Source organism: Maniola hyperantus, chromosome 13, assembly GCF_902806685.2.
Source record: "Maniola hyperantus chromosome 13, iAphHyp1.2, whole genome shotgun sequence".
Classification (NCBI taxonomy): Eukaryota; Metazoa; Arthropoda; class Insecta; order Lepidoptera; family Nymphalidae; genus Maniola; species Maniola hyperantus.
Window position 1 is genome coordinate 6,604,844 of NC_048548.1, and position 16,693 is coordinate 6,621,536.

General features: G+C 35.8%; 1 protein-coding gene across 3 annotated transcripts in view; it reads right to left on the bottom strand.

Moving 5' to 3' along the window:
- The window catches only part of LOC117987627 (uncharacterized), a 43,230-nt gene that overhangs the window by 11,345 nt on the left and 15,192 nt on the right, over positions 1-16,693 (bottom strand). For all 3 annotated transcript variants that reach the window (XM_069502430.1, XM_069502429.1, XM_034974656.2), the window contains exon 2: positions 7,869-8,014. In XM_069502430.1, coding sequence (XP_069358531.1) covers positions 7,869-7,923 — 55 coding nt within the window. In that variant the 5' untranslated portion in view covers positions 7,924-8,014. The remainder of the gene's footprint in view (positions 1-7,868; positions 8,015-16,693) is intronic.

Below are 16,693 nucleotides of genomic sequence, written 5' to 3' on the forward strand. Positions count from 1 at the left end.
AGCTTTACGTACTCACCACCCAACTTCCTGACTCCGGGCTAGTACTGATTTCTTGACAGAATAAACCCAAAACAAGAAAATATTGGCACGACCCAGGAATGAAACCCAAGATTTCATCTTCCGCAGTCGAACATACTAACGACTAGACCAATGAGGCAGTCCACCACAGATAGACAGACAGGCTACCGCTAAGAAAATATTAAGATACTTACTTCCTCATATTTCATTTTAACTTACCTACATCAAATAAACCTACAGTACTTCATTTTATTAAAAATACGTTCGCTAAACACCCGTCATAAGGTAAAAGCATAAAAAGTCTAAGTTCAAAATGTCTGCTTCTGAGAACGGAACAAAGCGAGGATTTTCAAAGCGAATTCGGGTCGCTGCAGATTAAATATTGCTCGCTCTAAGCATAGAACTTCGTGTTTACTCTGTACATAATGTATTAGTTCTACCAAATAAACTAAATTTGACTTTTTGTTTTGCAAAGCTCACGGTATATTAATACCAATATGACTATCGACAAGATAGATTAAAAAAAAGGGTTTGCGAGTAGATCTAAAAAGAAAATAGTTACCTGGAATCCAATATGTTCGAAAACCCGGTGGGCATATAGACTTTTCAATAGTTTACTTTTAAAATTTTAGATTTTACACTAAGCAAGTTAGTTTTTACTATGTCTTATCAGTGTAATGCGAATTTATTTAATTTTTGCAGATAATCATTTCATAAAATTAATAAAAAAAGAGCTTTATTTGAAGTTTGAACTAAGGAGTTAGCAGAGTTAGAATCGCACATTTTTAGGGTTGCGTAACTCAAAAGGGGAAAAAGGAACCCTTCTAAAGGATCACTTCGTAGTCTCTCTGTCTGTCCGTCTATCTGTCTGTCCGTATGTCCATCCGTCAGTCTATCGTGTCTGTCAAGAAAACCTACAGGGTACTTCCCATTGACCTAGAATCATGAAATTTGACAAGTAGGTAGGTCTTATAGCACAAGTAAATAAATCCGAAAACCGTGAATTTGTGGTTACATCACAGAAAAAAAATTAAAATGTATTTATGAACAAATATTAGTACGTATTTTAAATTTTCAAAGTTAGATAACTATACCAAATGGCGTTTCATATAAAACGGCTTTACTTGTACATTTAAAAAAAAACTTTATTTTTATGCATTAATAGTTTTTGATTTATCATGCAAAATGTCAAAAAAATACAACCCTCGGTGCGCGAATCTGACTCGCACTTGGCCGGTTTTTTTTAAAACAATGCAAAATATTGATTGATTTGAAAATTAAAGTGAAGTCTTTTTTATAAGATCAGTTACAAATTTCGACGGAATGACAAAATATGTACGGAAAAAGAAATGTTTCCGAGTCACTTGATATTTATTATCTACTAGCTTATGCCCGCGCGGGACTTCGTTCGCGTGGGCTACACAAATTTTAAACCTCTATTTCACCCCCTTAGGGGTTGGATTTGCAAAAGTCCTTTCTTAGCGGATGTCTACGTCATAATAGCTATCTGCATATTGCAAATTCTGCATAGCCAAATTTCAGCTCGATCCGGCCAGTAGCTTAAGTTGTGCGTTCGTTGGTAGATCAGTCAGTTTATCATGTCAGTCAATTTTTCCTTTTATAATAATACTAGCTGATGCCCGCGACTATGACCGCGTGGATTTACGGTTTTCTTTGATTTTCCGGGATAAAAAGTAGCCTATGTTATAATCCAGGGTATAATCTATCTCCATTCCAAATTTCATCCATATCCGTTCTGCCATTTTTGTGTGATTGAGTAACAAACATCCAAACACACAATTCACGTTTATAATAATAATAAGATATAGACTGTCCTTACGGTTATTAGATACTTACCTATTATATCAAGTAACTTCGATATATGCAAGCACAGAACGATGTAATAATTTTGCAGAAGACTAAGTTCAGAAACGAGTCTGTTTAATCTGCAGCGACCTGAATTTGCTTTGAAAATTTTCGCTTTGTTCCGTCCTCACAAGCGGTAATTTGAATTTACACTTTTACCATATTACGGTAGCTTTGGCTTGCAAACAGCTTCTTAAATATACTGTGAGCCTGGATAACGGCACAATATTAAGAAAGTTGCAATTAATTTGAGTTGTACTTTAAATTAATCAATTTTATTAGGCTTACTCAAAACAAAATCTATAAGAATATAAACAATATTTTAATTTATAATTAGTATAGATTATTACGGCTATACTCACGTATAATATAAACGTAACTAAATACGTGAGTATAGACGTAACAATTTATACTTATAATAGAAATCACTCACGATAGCCTAAACGCTAAAATATTATTTTAGTTTCTTTGAATTTAATTCAAATTCAAAGTTACTTATTTAAATAATTTTATTATTTTCATTATCATCATCATTGGCGATACAGCGACTCACGGGCCCAATTCAGCTTCTCTACTTGATAAAATTCTTCACTGCCTGACAGGCAACGAAAAGGGTAAGCCAGTGGGTTTAGATAGGTATATGTAATTTTGCACAGGAGTACCTAGGTAAAGGTATGCAGTATGCACTGAGAAGGATTTTTGAAAATTCATCTCCTAGGGACCCTAATGATTTGATGAACTATGCTAAATAAGTTCTTAGTTTAATTTCACGAAGTTCAAACTCTAAGCAGGAAAGCCATTATGGCTCATTGAATTATTTGAAACACATTTGAACGTTCTCAATAAAAGCTTCTGATAGACAGACGTGCTCCACTGAATTGATTCAACGCCGTATTGAAAACAATGAACGACGCAAACCTATTCATGGCTGATGGTACAATATTAAAAGCATTTCGCTTTATTCTGGAGCCTTTGTAATATTCCATATTATAAAATAACTACTAGACACCACCATCTTTATTTAAAATCATTCCCAACTGCGATTAAACGCACGCGATTTTGAAACCTCGCAAACCGTTTTATACATGGCTTTGTATTAAAGTGTACGCACAACTAGTTGTTTACCTATATCATCATTGACTGATTCTAAAAATGCAGTTTCTAATGGTAAGCTGTTCGCAAACGCGTTATTTTTTATGTCCCATATAATCATATGGTCACGCACGTCCAGGGTTTTCAAATTTAGAAATTTCGGTATAAACTGACTAACTGACAATATACCTATACAGTAGTATAGTTTCAACAGATGAGCGCTGGGAGTAGAAACTTTTGCATGTAGGATTTTTCTTATTGTAGACCCCCAATGAGGAAGAATTTTCAGAAATGCCATGTGGGTTAGTCGGTCTATAATTAATCAGTTAAGTTTTGTATATTAAATCATTTGATTAAATATTTTTGTTTCACAGTTTTTGATTAAATATTAACTACTATACAATAATAATTAATGTAAACATTTGTTAAAAATATGATAGCAATGAGATATGTCAATAAATGAGAGAAAAATAAATCACAAGTTCATCTCTATATCTAGGAAATTTCATTAGGAATTAGATTGAAACAAAAGGAAGTTTTATACCAAGCGCACTCAAGGCATGCTTTGGTTTCCAATTCCTTATTGATTAAACCGCTTTTAGGGGCGGGTCAATTTCACACCCGATCTAGATTCACTTCACAGTGCACACTACATTTCCACTCAGTGTATATCTCGATGCGGCATTGGAACACATTGCTGAAGATACAATTTCGTTTCATTTGATCATTATAAATAAAATACCCATTTTGTTTTATTTACAGAGCTATTAAAGTAGTTGTTCACGACTTCGTCCATCGTTGCGCGGAATGTGAATGTGAATTTCTAGGTATAACTATTGTTACTTATTTTTAAGCTTTCCTGGTAAAATGTTCTGAATAGGGTCTTGGATTGTAGCAATAAAAGATGTGATTTTTGTTATAATGGTACCTACTCACTTTATGGGGTCATGATTTTCATTTATTTTTAACTAGATGATGCCCGCGACTTCGTCCGCATGGATTTAGGTTTTCAAAATCCCGTTGGAACTCTTTCATTTTCCGGGATAAAAAGTAGCCTATGTCCTTCCCCGGGATGCAAGTTATCGCTGTACCAAATTTCGTCAAAATCGGTTGAACGGATGGGCCGTGAAAGGCTAGCAGACAGACAGACAGACAGACAGACAGACACACTTTCGCATTTATAACATTAGTATGGATATAATTAATTATTAACGTCACGCTGTACGGAAAGCGATTAATAACGTCACAAGGCATAAACGACAAAATATATTTTTCAAGCATATTTTTCAGCATAAATTATTTTTATGTTAAAACTTGAAAAATATTTGTCGTTTATTCCTTGTGACGTCATTAATCGCATTTATCGATTTCCATGCAGCGTTACGTTAATAATTAATGTTAAAAATAAATAAAATTAATGTTTTTTTTTTAAATTATTCTCTTGAATAATGTATTCTAGCCCCATAAATACCGCTAAATAAAAAAAATCACATAATTTTCTTACAACAGTCCAAGACCCTATTGTACTGTTGTTGCTATTGGCATTGAAATCTACTAAAATATTCAGAGGTTATACATGAGCATAGACAAAATTACAACAATGTTTCATACTATTTAGAGAAAATATATTCAAAAATCTGCATATTTTGTTCTATTCCCATTACATTGGCATGACGGGCTTAAGCATATTTAAAGTGTAAATTAAAATTACTGTTTCTAACGAAACAAAGCGAATCATTTTCAAAAGCGAATTTAGGTCGCTGCAGATTAAAGAGTGGCACTCACTTCCGAAACCAGTGTGTGACAAAATTATTTTATTGTAGGTCGTGGTTGTACTTTGTAACTCTATCTATACTAATAAATAAAATTGAAGTGTCTGTCTGTAATTTCCAAATAACTTCCTCATAACACTTTTTTATAATTTATATCTGTTCTGTTTGAACGGGCTACTCTTCGAAATGGCTGAACTTATTTTGACGGGACTTTCACAGACAAGTAGAGGATTAACCAGGGAGTAGCATAGGCTATACTTTTTAAACGACTTTCAAAAAAAGAGGAGTTGTGTTTTTCTATCTATGTACATCGAAATCTCCGAGATTTCTGGACAAATTTGCGTATTTTTTTTAGTTGATAGACCTTTAACATACCAAGTACTTTATCATTGAACTTGAGGACCCAACTCCTCAACCCTGATGCTGTAAGGAATTGAATTCCTAAATTGTGGTGATCCTACGAGATTTTTAAAGGATCATCAGTTTAAATGTTTTTACGAAATTTGGCACAGAGATACCTCGTATTCCGGGGACGGGCTACCACGGATAGGCTACTTTGTGTCCTGGAAAATCAAAAGATCCCACGGGATTTTTAAAAACCTAAATCCACGCGGGGGAAGCCGCGGCCATCATGTAGTCTCTAAATAAAAAGATACTTTATGTACCTAAGGGGTGGCGACGTTGTTTGGATGGTGTAGCAATGGGTAAACTGTAGCCTAGTTGCGACGGCATACCTACCTCTCCGTGCCTCGGAGTACATGTTAAGCTGTTCATCCCGGTTATACGATAATAATTGTTACCTTGGAGGAAAATTATTATAAGTAACCAATATGCTTCCCGTTTATAGCCTCGATGAGCTATGTACTTTCATGAGGTTAATAAATAGGCTAACTACTGAACCAAAATTATTAAGAGCAACGCTGATTTCAATAAAATGTGTTTGTGGTTTATAATAGATCATCTGGATGTCTTTAAAACACACGTAGTAAGTATTATGTCCATTGGTTCATTTTTTTATTTTTAATTTTATTTTCTAAATTTATTCCTATATGTTACACTAGATGATGCCCGCGACTTCGTCCACGAGGATATAGGTTTTTTAATAATCTCTTCTCTCTCTTGCATTCATTTACGATGTATATATACTTAGTAGAATTTTTAATTAAAGACTAAATGTCTGTTTTCTGGCTAATTAACATGATATTTTAGTTATTTTTTTTAATTAACCAAGTAACTAAAAATAATTTTCACATCTATTTTAACTATAATTTATTCTTCTTCATTATAATAAAATTTAGTTATTTAAAAAGACGTGCAATTTTTAGGGTTCTGTACTTAGCCCGTCATAGCTTGCTTATTATTATATTGGTATGAGATTTCTTGGTGGTGCGGAATCCTTCGTGTGCGAGACCAGTTTATTTTTTTAAACTAATGTTTCTAAAAAAGGATCCTGTGTGGGACCAAGATTTTTAGTTAGTTTTTAGTTTGGTCATATGTAGCATTATTTTTTAGAAACTTTTGGGAAAATACGCACGGTTTTTGGCGAAAACTCAAAAAATATGTTTTATAATTAATAGCTTTTTTGGTCAAACGACGGCGTCCAGTGCGAAGTAGGTACCTAAATAAAGATCGTTCCTATTTTGTGCAACTAATTTAAGATTTTGACTATGTAACAGTATGTATGATAAATGCAAATGAATTCGTTGCAAAATAAATGTGTGTGTGTAACATTTCATACATTTTTAGTTTCTATGGCTGCCATTTTTTTTTTTTAATTTATCAAATCTGTATCTAATATATTATTAAATTACAAAATACAAAAATACCAAACTTATTCTAGAACATAAAAATTACAAATCGAAAATATCATCTAAACCACCGCAACGAGGCAGGGTGCCCAGAACGCTGGCAGCGTTACCTCGTTGAATGGCCAGACTAATATGCTGACCGAGGTAACTGCCAGCCCTCCGGTCCCCCGTGGATTCCGCGAGACGAATAGAATAGAATAGAATAGAATGTTTTTTTATTCATGTAAACTTTTTAAAAGTGCTTATGAATAGTCAGGTTTAATTTACCACTGGTTCGGAATGCCGTTCCTACCGAGAAGAACCAGCAAGAAACTCGGCGGTTGCTCTTCTTTTGACGGGATGAAAGGTCCTTAAAAAAGGATCTAGCATCATCGCCCCACGAACCCATGGTCTCCACCCCAAAAGGCACAAATATGAAACTACTTTCTATATTCTCATATTTGCGCCTCTTGGCCCTTTCTGCCTTAGTAGCCGCCGCTCCGGCCGCCACGGAGGTCGCCTGTACGTGTGACAGCGCCAGTGTATCCACACACGTGGCATCCCACACAAGCGACCTACCTTGCTTCCACGGGACAAGAGTCATTTTTAGTTGTATTTTAAGTGCCCCGATACCGGATGGGCAAATTCAGAAACTCGGTAAAATTTTGTATTTTAGGTACGTTATGTGCACCAGAAGCTGGGAAAATGTTTCGTTCTAAATAAACGTGTTTCCTCCTTCAAAGTATGTAGGTAGTTACAGGGAAATAGGCAGTATTTCTCGAAAAGTATATTTAGTAATATCCGTGAGCTAGGTTGTTTTAAAAGTGAATAGGTAGTGCCGTCGTATACCTATTCCCTACTTGCCTGCTTACTCTCGCAATATTAAATATCTAACGTTAAGCAATGTAAACTGGAATTATTTTAATTAAATAATGATTTGTGATTATTATTTATTTTATTAACTTATTTAATTAGTACGGACAATTTATTTTAGTACTACTTAAATACTTTATCAGAAAAATGGAACTAATTCTTGCTTTTAGGAAAGAATCAGAAGTATTTACATATCTACACGACTCAACCTAATGTTCGGAGAATTGCTAGCTAAGGACTTGTGGAACAGCTAAATGCGTTACCCGCATCCGGAGCCGTATATTGGTAAAGTATTTCTAGAGCTCTTCTTACCAGCGAGTGCCGTGGGAGCTGCCAGCGAAAGGAGGGTGGAGCGGATGGGTGCCATGTTAGCAGGGCATGCCGCGCTGAGCACGACGCGTTATCTCCGCCACATGTCGCACTCATCCCCACATTCGCAAAGTATTTCTAGAGGTCTTACCAGCGAGTGCTGTGAGAGCTGCCAGCGAAAGGAGGGCGGAGCGGCTGGGTGCCATGTCAGCAGGGCATGCCGCGCTGAGCACGCCACGTCATCGCCGCCACATGTCGCTGTCACCCCCACACCTGACGACTCCTCGCTACCGCAACCTGTGAAAATTAACTTTGGTTAAAAATTAAGAAACATCGGATCATAAATCATAATTACTGTTTGCTTATTACACTCGAATCTAGAATATCAGCTCACTACTGTGTACACCACACGCACGACTATCTCATTTGCTGCCTCTCACCCAAGTTTGTGAACAAGGTGGTTTGCCTTGCTCTTACTTAATACTTTGTGCGCTGTGTGTACACGAGAGAGACGACAGCTTACATACATTACATCTCGTCCTTATTTTAGTAAGAGTTAATTTTTAAAGATAGTTATTTCAGTTAACTTCACTCATAATTGAGATACCTAAGTGCTTTCCTGTCCACTTTCTCTCTTTTTCTCTTTATTCTAAAATACATGGCAATATAGTAAACTAGATGATGTCCGCAACTTTGTCCGCGTGGATTTAGGTTTTTATAAATCCCGTGGGAACTCTTTGATTTGGATAAAAATTAGCCTATGTCCTTCTCCAGGATGCAAGCTATATCTGTATCAAATTTCGTCAAAATCGGTTGAACGGATGGACCGTGAAAGGCTGACAGACAGACAGACAGACACACTCGCAGCCGCACTGGGCCAGTTTTTTATGGCTACAAAAAGAAAACTCAATAAATTGGGGAAAGTTCAGCATTTATGTCTTGTTTGTTTGTAACTAATACAGGAAGTTGAGAACAAGGGCGTAAATTCTATAAGCAGGAAAGGGGAAAGTTTTGCTTGAATAATAATCTTATAATAATAGAACATCATGCTTATAATATCAATTTATGTTCATAAAATGGGGTGCCGATATGCCTAAAAAAAATTTTTGGCTTAGAAATAGCTTAGGATATTTGATTAGAATGTGCTTGCTTTTATATTAGAACTTAGAATCTTTATTTGAATTAGTAGAGGATTTATTTAGTAAATAAACCGGAAAGCGTAAAGGCTCGCTTTCACACTGATATATCAGAGTAAAGGTCAAGGAGTCTTTGGGTTTAGCTAAATAATATTATTTTGTTTGTTTGTAAAAGTTATACGAAGTTGAGAATAATTTGCATAAATTCTGTAAGTAGAAAAGAGAGGAATATTTGTTTGAATAATAATACAAAATCATACTCGTGATAGTCAACGTGATCGCAATACACCTATTTTCTTAAAATCTTGTGCCTACAAATATTTTTTAGCTTAGGGTATTTGATTAGAATGTGTGCCTGCTTTTATAATATTAGAACCTAGAGTCCCGCGTTAAATTAGAATAACATTTATTTACTAGTTTAAGCGGAAAGCGTAGACAGTACCTCTTAATTGCAAGGCTAGCTTGATGTATTAGAGTACCTAAATAATGGAACTATGCATCAGCTAAGAATTTTTTACGAGATAAAAAGTAGCTGATCTATTAAATCTAAATATATAAAGGAAAAGGTGACTGACTGACTGACTGATCTATCAACGTACAGCGCAAACAACTGGACGGATCGGGCTAAAACTTGGCCTGCATGCCAAATTTTAGCCCGATCCGTCCAGTAGTTTGCTATTAGAGGTTATTATGACGAAGGCATCCGCTAAGAAAGGATTTCTGAAAATTCAACCCCTAAGGGGGTGAAATAGGGGTTTGAAAATTGTGTAGTCTACGCAGACGAAGTCGCGAGCATAAGCTAGTCAGGGTATAAGCCATCTCCATTCTACAGCCAAATGAGTTTATTCGTTGTGGGGTGAAGGAATAACAAACTTCTATTACATCACATTTATTCAGGTTTAGGATTGCAAAGAAAACCTTCCAAATAAAAGTTGAACACCAGTTAAATTTTTCTGGCTGCGTATATACGAGTAATTTGACAGTCGATAGTCTCTTCCGTACACTACAGTGAACTTGACTGGCACGCGCTTGAACCTTGACGTTATTTTTTTTCGTGGGGAGGACTATTTTCCTGTACCTACCTACCCTATTCTGTTTTGTTTACTTTAGGTTGACTTTGTGATGACAGACGATCTATCACTCGACTATCACTAAGGTACACACGTATGAGACGTTTTTCAATAGGTAATAAATCTATATGGGATATATTGAGAAAAGTATCACCTAAGCTCTGCCGCTAGTCGCTACTAAATTCGATTGAAAGCTTTCAATTCGCCAAAGCGCAATGAACTTTCATTCTACAGATTTATGATCCCATTAGAAAACATCTTTGATGCTGCACACTCACCCTTTTAGCCCTGTTTAATTTACAGATGAGCTGCCTGCAGCCCTTTATTTGAAAAACGGATCCATCATGTTGATAGCTCTAAGGATTTTTCTTTAATTAACTACGAAGGGGCGGTGCGTAAGAGAAGGTTCTTTATTACAGTTTTTTAGTACAGGCAGTTCTTTTCATTAAAGATTTTCTAAGATGGAGAATTTCTTAGGTTGTTTTTCGTATTCATCATTTGGTATAAATGTAAAGTAAGTAACTGAATGTTTCAGTACCTACGTATCATTCATTTTCATAAAATTTATGTGTATATTCAACGTATAATTTTATTCCAGTTTTACTATAAGTAACATAGCACGACGATGAGATACATCATTATAGTTTCGTATTTTATTTTAACGTTGTTAGGGTTCCGTACCTCAAAAGCAAAAATAAATCTTTCGTTGTCTGTCTGCCTGTCAAGAAACTTATAGGGTACCTACTTTCTGTTGACCTAGAATCATGAAATTTGGCAGGTAGGTAGATCTTAGAGCACACGTAAAGGGAAAAATCCGAAAACCTTGAATTTGTGGGTACATCACAAAAAAATGAGTTCATGAACAAATAATTAGCATTTTCATCATTCAAAGTAAGTAATGTACCAATTGGGGTATCATATACCTGTACATTCTAAACAGATTTTTATTTATTTTTATGCATAATAGCTTTGAATTTATGTTGCAAAAATACGACTGTAGTACAAAACTCTCGGTGTGCGAGTCTGACTTGCACTTGGCCGATTTTATCGAAATTGATGCATCAATTTTGCTTGAAGTGTATCAATTTTGGTGCTGGTGCATTATTTTGCAGCTATTATATCAAATACGATTAGATTTATATTAATTCTAAGTTGACTATTTCGAGTTAAACAATGTTTTACTATCGAGATCCAACAATTAAGAGTTCTGCGGAACAAAATCGTCATACACAAAATGGCATTCTACTTGGCAATGTTAAAGCCTAAATTGCAGTGCAAATCATAACATGATATTCATTCCGTCGTCGGCGAATTGGTGTTTATTTCATTCGAAATAGGTCGAGATGGCGCAGTAATGAAAGCAGCTGGAAAACAAGGGAGAATAACAGGTGGTCCATATTTAATGATCGTTGCTAGGGAACTGTTAATTTGTCTGTGTCGTTGTTAATTAATCTTAGGTGAATTTGTGACCCCACAATTTTAATCGTGATTTGATTTACCTTCTCAAAACAACCTTAGTGACTGATTGCTTTTCTAGCTTAAATTAAAAGAAAAATGACATTCTTTCTTTGCTTTCAAGTTTCAATTAAATTGAGAAGAATTGAATAGTGAATTATGATGTAGTCTAATGTGGTGTAGGTAAGTTTCAGTGATGATGCAATCTAAGATGGTATCTAGGCACTTTTAAGCCCAACCGTAAAAGTGTACCTAAGTGGGAGAAAGCGCAGAGAGCCTAAGACGTCGGCTTTTTATTTGGGACGTCGGGGGTTCAATCCCAGGCACGCACCTCTAACTTATCAGGGTTATGTTTGTTTCAAGCAATTGAATATCACTTGCTTTAACGGAGAAGGAAAACATCGTGAGGAAACCTACATGCATGAGAGTTTTCCATAATCTTCTCAAAGGTTTGTGAAGTCTGCCAATCTGCACTGGGCCAATGTGGAAGACTATGGCCTAAATCCTTCTCATTCTGAGAGGAGACACGTGCTCAATAGTGGGCCGGTAACGGGTGATGGATTAGGTATAGACAGGTTGAGATGGTAATCGGGGTATGAGGCGGGGGGACGCTCCACACACCCGTACGTCACCCGCGCTCGACCGCACTGGGCTAGGGCGGAGGCTGTGCGGGTGTCTGGGGCGTTTCCTGCCCGATGGCCGTCTCGAGCTGTCGCGTACTATACGTTGGTTTTGTTTGATTAATCGCTGTTTTTTTTTTTAATAATTTGTGATGTACGAGTTGTAGCACAAAAAATAAGTAAATTCAAAATGGCAGCCTTACATTTGTAAATATAGGATGAAAATGTGGAGTGTAGTTGCGATTCTTTCATCGATTGTGTTGTACCAAGACATTATTGTGTACAAAACACGGCGCACAAAAGGTCACGAGTTTCGGCATAGTAATAAGCTCCGACTCGAGCAGTCTGGCGCGAGCAGTTCTCTAGTCTCATTCATCATGTAGTGTACTGTGTACAGTTCGCTCGTACACTTGAAAAACTTTTTAAACTCCTACATATTCTGTATGATGCTACGCAAGCATTCTTTGAAAGTTCTAGAGAATGCTGCAGCAGCATTTCATAAAGGCTTAGTTAGTTTCGTTTTCTCAATGTTTTTCTTCGTGCAGTTATAATATTAGCGACTCTATCCTACGAAAATAATAATATTTATATGAGACGTATAAAACGAAATTCACTATGTATAGATCTAAATATTTTTAATATAGTCAGTTTTTTTAATAAATAAATCTTATTAGGTTATTAATTTCCGTTAATTTTAAGTAGTAACAAGTGAACCCGCCCCGGCTTCGCACGAGGGGCCTACCTATTCCATAGACAATATATGGGTATGAATGAGAATGTGTTATACTTATTAAAATCTACCTAGTTACAAAGATCTCGCGTTCTGAATGCAATGAAACCTGTATTGAATCACACTGAGAAATGTAGGCCCGTTTTTTTACCAGAATCAAACCTGTTACTAATTGGGAAGATATGAAAATGTATTATTATGCTATATGGTATGTATTTTATGATTATGGGTCTACTTTTTACTAAGCTATTATACTGTTCGCGATCGATTTTCTATTACCCGTTGCGGAGTTCCATCCTCTATTTCCGAAACTGTTCAAACCTTCACCACAAACTAACATGGTACCAACCTGACAGTACAAACTTTGTAAAGAAAAAGAAATTGTGAAAATTGGTTCAAATTTGTCGGAGTTATGGAGTAAAATCGATAAAAAATTTGACCCCGTATCCCGAAGAATCCTTAATTAATTTCAGAATAAAAACTACGTTGTATTTTATCCCGAAGTACCAGCTAATACTGTATCAAATTTCATTTAAATCCGTTCAGTAGATTTCGCGTGATGCGCGTACAGACAGAGACGTTCTGTCAGACAGAAGAAAATTTAAAAAAAAATTGTTCTGAGTTCTACATCCTTACTAATATTATAAATGCGAAAGTGTGTCTGTCTGTCTTTCTGTCTGCTAGCTTTTCACGGCTCAACCGTTCAACCGATTTTGACAAAATTTAGTACAGAGATAGTTTGCATCCTGGGGAAGGACATAGGCTACTTTTTATCCCGGAAAATTAAAGTGTGCCCACGGGATTTTCTAAAACCTAAATCCACGCAGACGAAGTCGCGGGCATCATCTAGTCGATAATAATGTTCCCTCCGATTAAAATTTTCAAAATAGTTTTTAACCATCGGCTCACGAGAAAGGTTTATATGCGGAACCACATATTTAACGCGGACGACGCCACGGGCAAATACAAGTCTAAATATACAGCAAACTATCTCTACAACAAATGTGCATTATTCAGTAATGATCATCTGTCTTTCTGTTAAAAACGAGAGAACCATACTTCTGGAATCTGACACAAGATTTATCAGCCAAACAGGCTTTTGTGCTTTATCAAAAGTAGTGCCAGAAATGTTAATAAACAGGATTGGCGCGGTCTGAGTTGGCGTTCGCATTCAGAGCTGGAAAAAATCAATAGGTACGTATATTTATTATCAGAATGAAAGTTATGTCCAGCAGCTGCCGCCTGTTTTTTTTTTAGTGATTAGGCTGAATCTACGTGAATAGGTTCGGTTTGATAAGACGCCCAAGTTTACCTCTGTGAAAATTCTCGAAAGAGACAGCTTTTGTAATAAGATATAAAACACGTCGATTCGGTGAGGTGTCGAAATTGTCTGAATACCATAAGTATTTTATTTAATAATATAGAATATTGAGACAATTTGATAATAATCTCTTAAAAACAACTGTTCTACAAAATAAATGGTTTGACTGGAGCGTCAAAATCATGAATAAAACCAGTTAGGTTTAGTATTTTATAATGAATAAATAGTAGTAGTATAAGTAGTTCGTGGTTTTTCGCTGTGTCCCAAAGCAGACTTGTTAAAATAATTAATTTGTATGATGATAATAAAATTAAAAATAAATTACCTACTTTTATTTAATTTTGCTTTTTTAAATTGTGAACCTACATCCGCGGCGACTTCGTTCGCGCAGATGTAGGTTTTTAAAAATCCCGTGGGAACTTCTTGATTTTCGGGGATAAAAAGTTGCTAAGTTACTATAACTACTCATGCAAAAAATCACGTTGGTCCGTTGGTCCGTTGCTACGTGATTGAATGACAACACAAACACACTTTCTGATATATAATATGGGTAGTAATTCAGTAGCTTACATAGTTTTTTTTTTTAAATAATTGTTATAACAACTTGATTTAATTGGTTCCCACTGTAAATGTTTCTAACTTGATAGATGAAAACCAATTCACTTACTTATTTGTTTTCATTTATTAATTTAGAAACATTCACATTTAGACACACACAACAAAAGCAGAGAATATTTCATTAAATAGAGCCGCTTCGAAAATCTAAAACTAAATTCAACATTTTTTTAACTAAATTGAACTACATATTCCCACTCATCAAATTTTTCCATTAAAAATAAATATATCTACCTAATAAATACAGCACAACTTTAAAAGTACGCACTACGCATTACGCTGAAATAAAAATCGAAAAATCTACGGCAAATAATATTGTTTGCGAGTTGAGCTCAAGTAGGTAGGTAGACAGTCATTAGTATTAAAAATTGTATGCCGCATACAGTACGTTACGTACTTGAAACGAAAGTTAGAATAAAAAATAAAATGCGATATTTTTATTGACATAAATTACTCACGCGATAATGACATATTACCTGGCGATAATTATGTTGTGGGAGAGCATATTAAAAAGCATTATCATCGTCATCAACAACAACCCATCAATGACTCACGATTGAGCATGGGACTCCTCTCAGAATGAGAAGGGTTTGGCCATAGTCTACTTGGTCAAGTAAGGATTGGTAGAATTTTAAGAACATAATTGAGAACTCTCAGGCATACCATAGGTTAAACCAAGTGATATTTAATTGCTTAAAACGCTCATAACTCTGAAAACTTAGACGTGCGTGCCTGGGATCGAGCCCCTGACCCTCGAATAGTAGACCGATATCTTAACCACTAGGTTATCACCGCTCCCATAAAAGTGTCATGAAATAATAATAGTACACGTTCTAGATTTTGATGAAGTTGCCATTCTCCGCCAAAATACTAGCCGATTGTAGAATTATCGATTAAACTAAAAAGTACGCCATTATGGTGACGTCACATTCCAGTATTTCATACAATCTCGCATACAAAGCGGGCGGTTTGACGTTTGCTAAAAAATCACTGATTTGACTAGCTAGTTGTCAAATACCGTATTGATGTATAATTAATAATTACCTGCAACCTTAGTAACGCACAAATTACAATTTGAAATTATTCGGATGGTAAGTAGGTACATACGTAAAATACATTTGGCCCAGGAGAGTGAGTAAATGTCGTCCATAAATAATTGTAGTATATGGTTATGAGCAGAGTGCGTGACGTCTATTGTTGAACTTCCACCCTTTTCATCATAGTGTCGCGATTTTATTGCATATTCATACATTTTACTTCCTTTTGTCGAAGAACAATAGTGAAATAAGCAAACCTCTTTGGCTATGACGTATGAATATAATCCGTTATTACGGGTAATATTGATTACTTACACTTATTTGTCACCTCCGCCAACCACTCGTTAAACATGATTGGAGTTTCTGATTTATAACTCTTTTACTAGACTGCGCCAGAACGAGGGTAATGTTTTTCTTATGTACCTACTTAGTACATATTGTCAAAAAACTGTTTGGCGTTGTCTGCAACATAAAGGGGATCTTAGTTGTAGGAGTGGCATAGGTTTAGTTCATATTAATTCCTAAATATGAAAAAAAACTGACTTCCAAAACCACTACAAAGTAATTTTTGTTTCTACACGTGTATGTATGATGAAGTTTTTTTTAAATTAAACTTTATAGTGTAAGTAGTCATTGCTTAGTACCTAACATATCACTTCACCAGCAAAACTTTCCAGATCCTTCTTTCCACGCACATGCAAACTGTGGAACCAACTCCCATCGGCGGCGTTCCCACTAGATTACAACATGGGGCCAAATCAACAAATTCCTAAAAGGCCGGCAACGCATGGGCGGTTCCTCTGGTGCTACAAATGTTCATGGGCGGCGGTAATAACTTAACATCAGGTGACCCGCCTGCTCGTTTGCTCGCTCGCTCGCTCGCAAAAAAAATCCACCAGGAGCAGTTACTGAAACTCTATGGTTTAGGAGTGCTGTACCCTGCATCATCAGGTTTGAGGACTTCGAACTTTCAGTGTAGGTAATCATGAAGC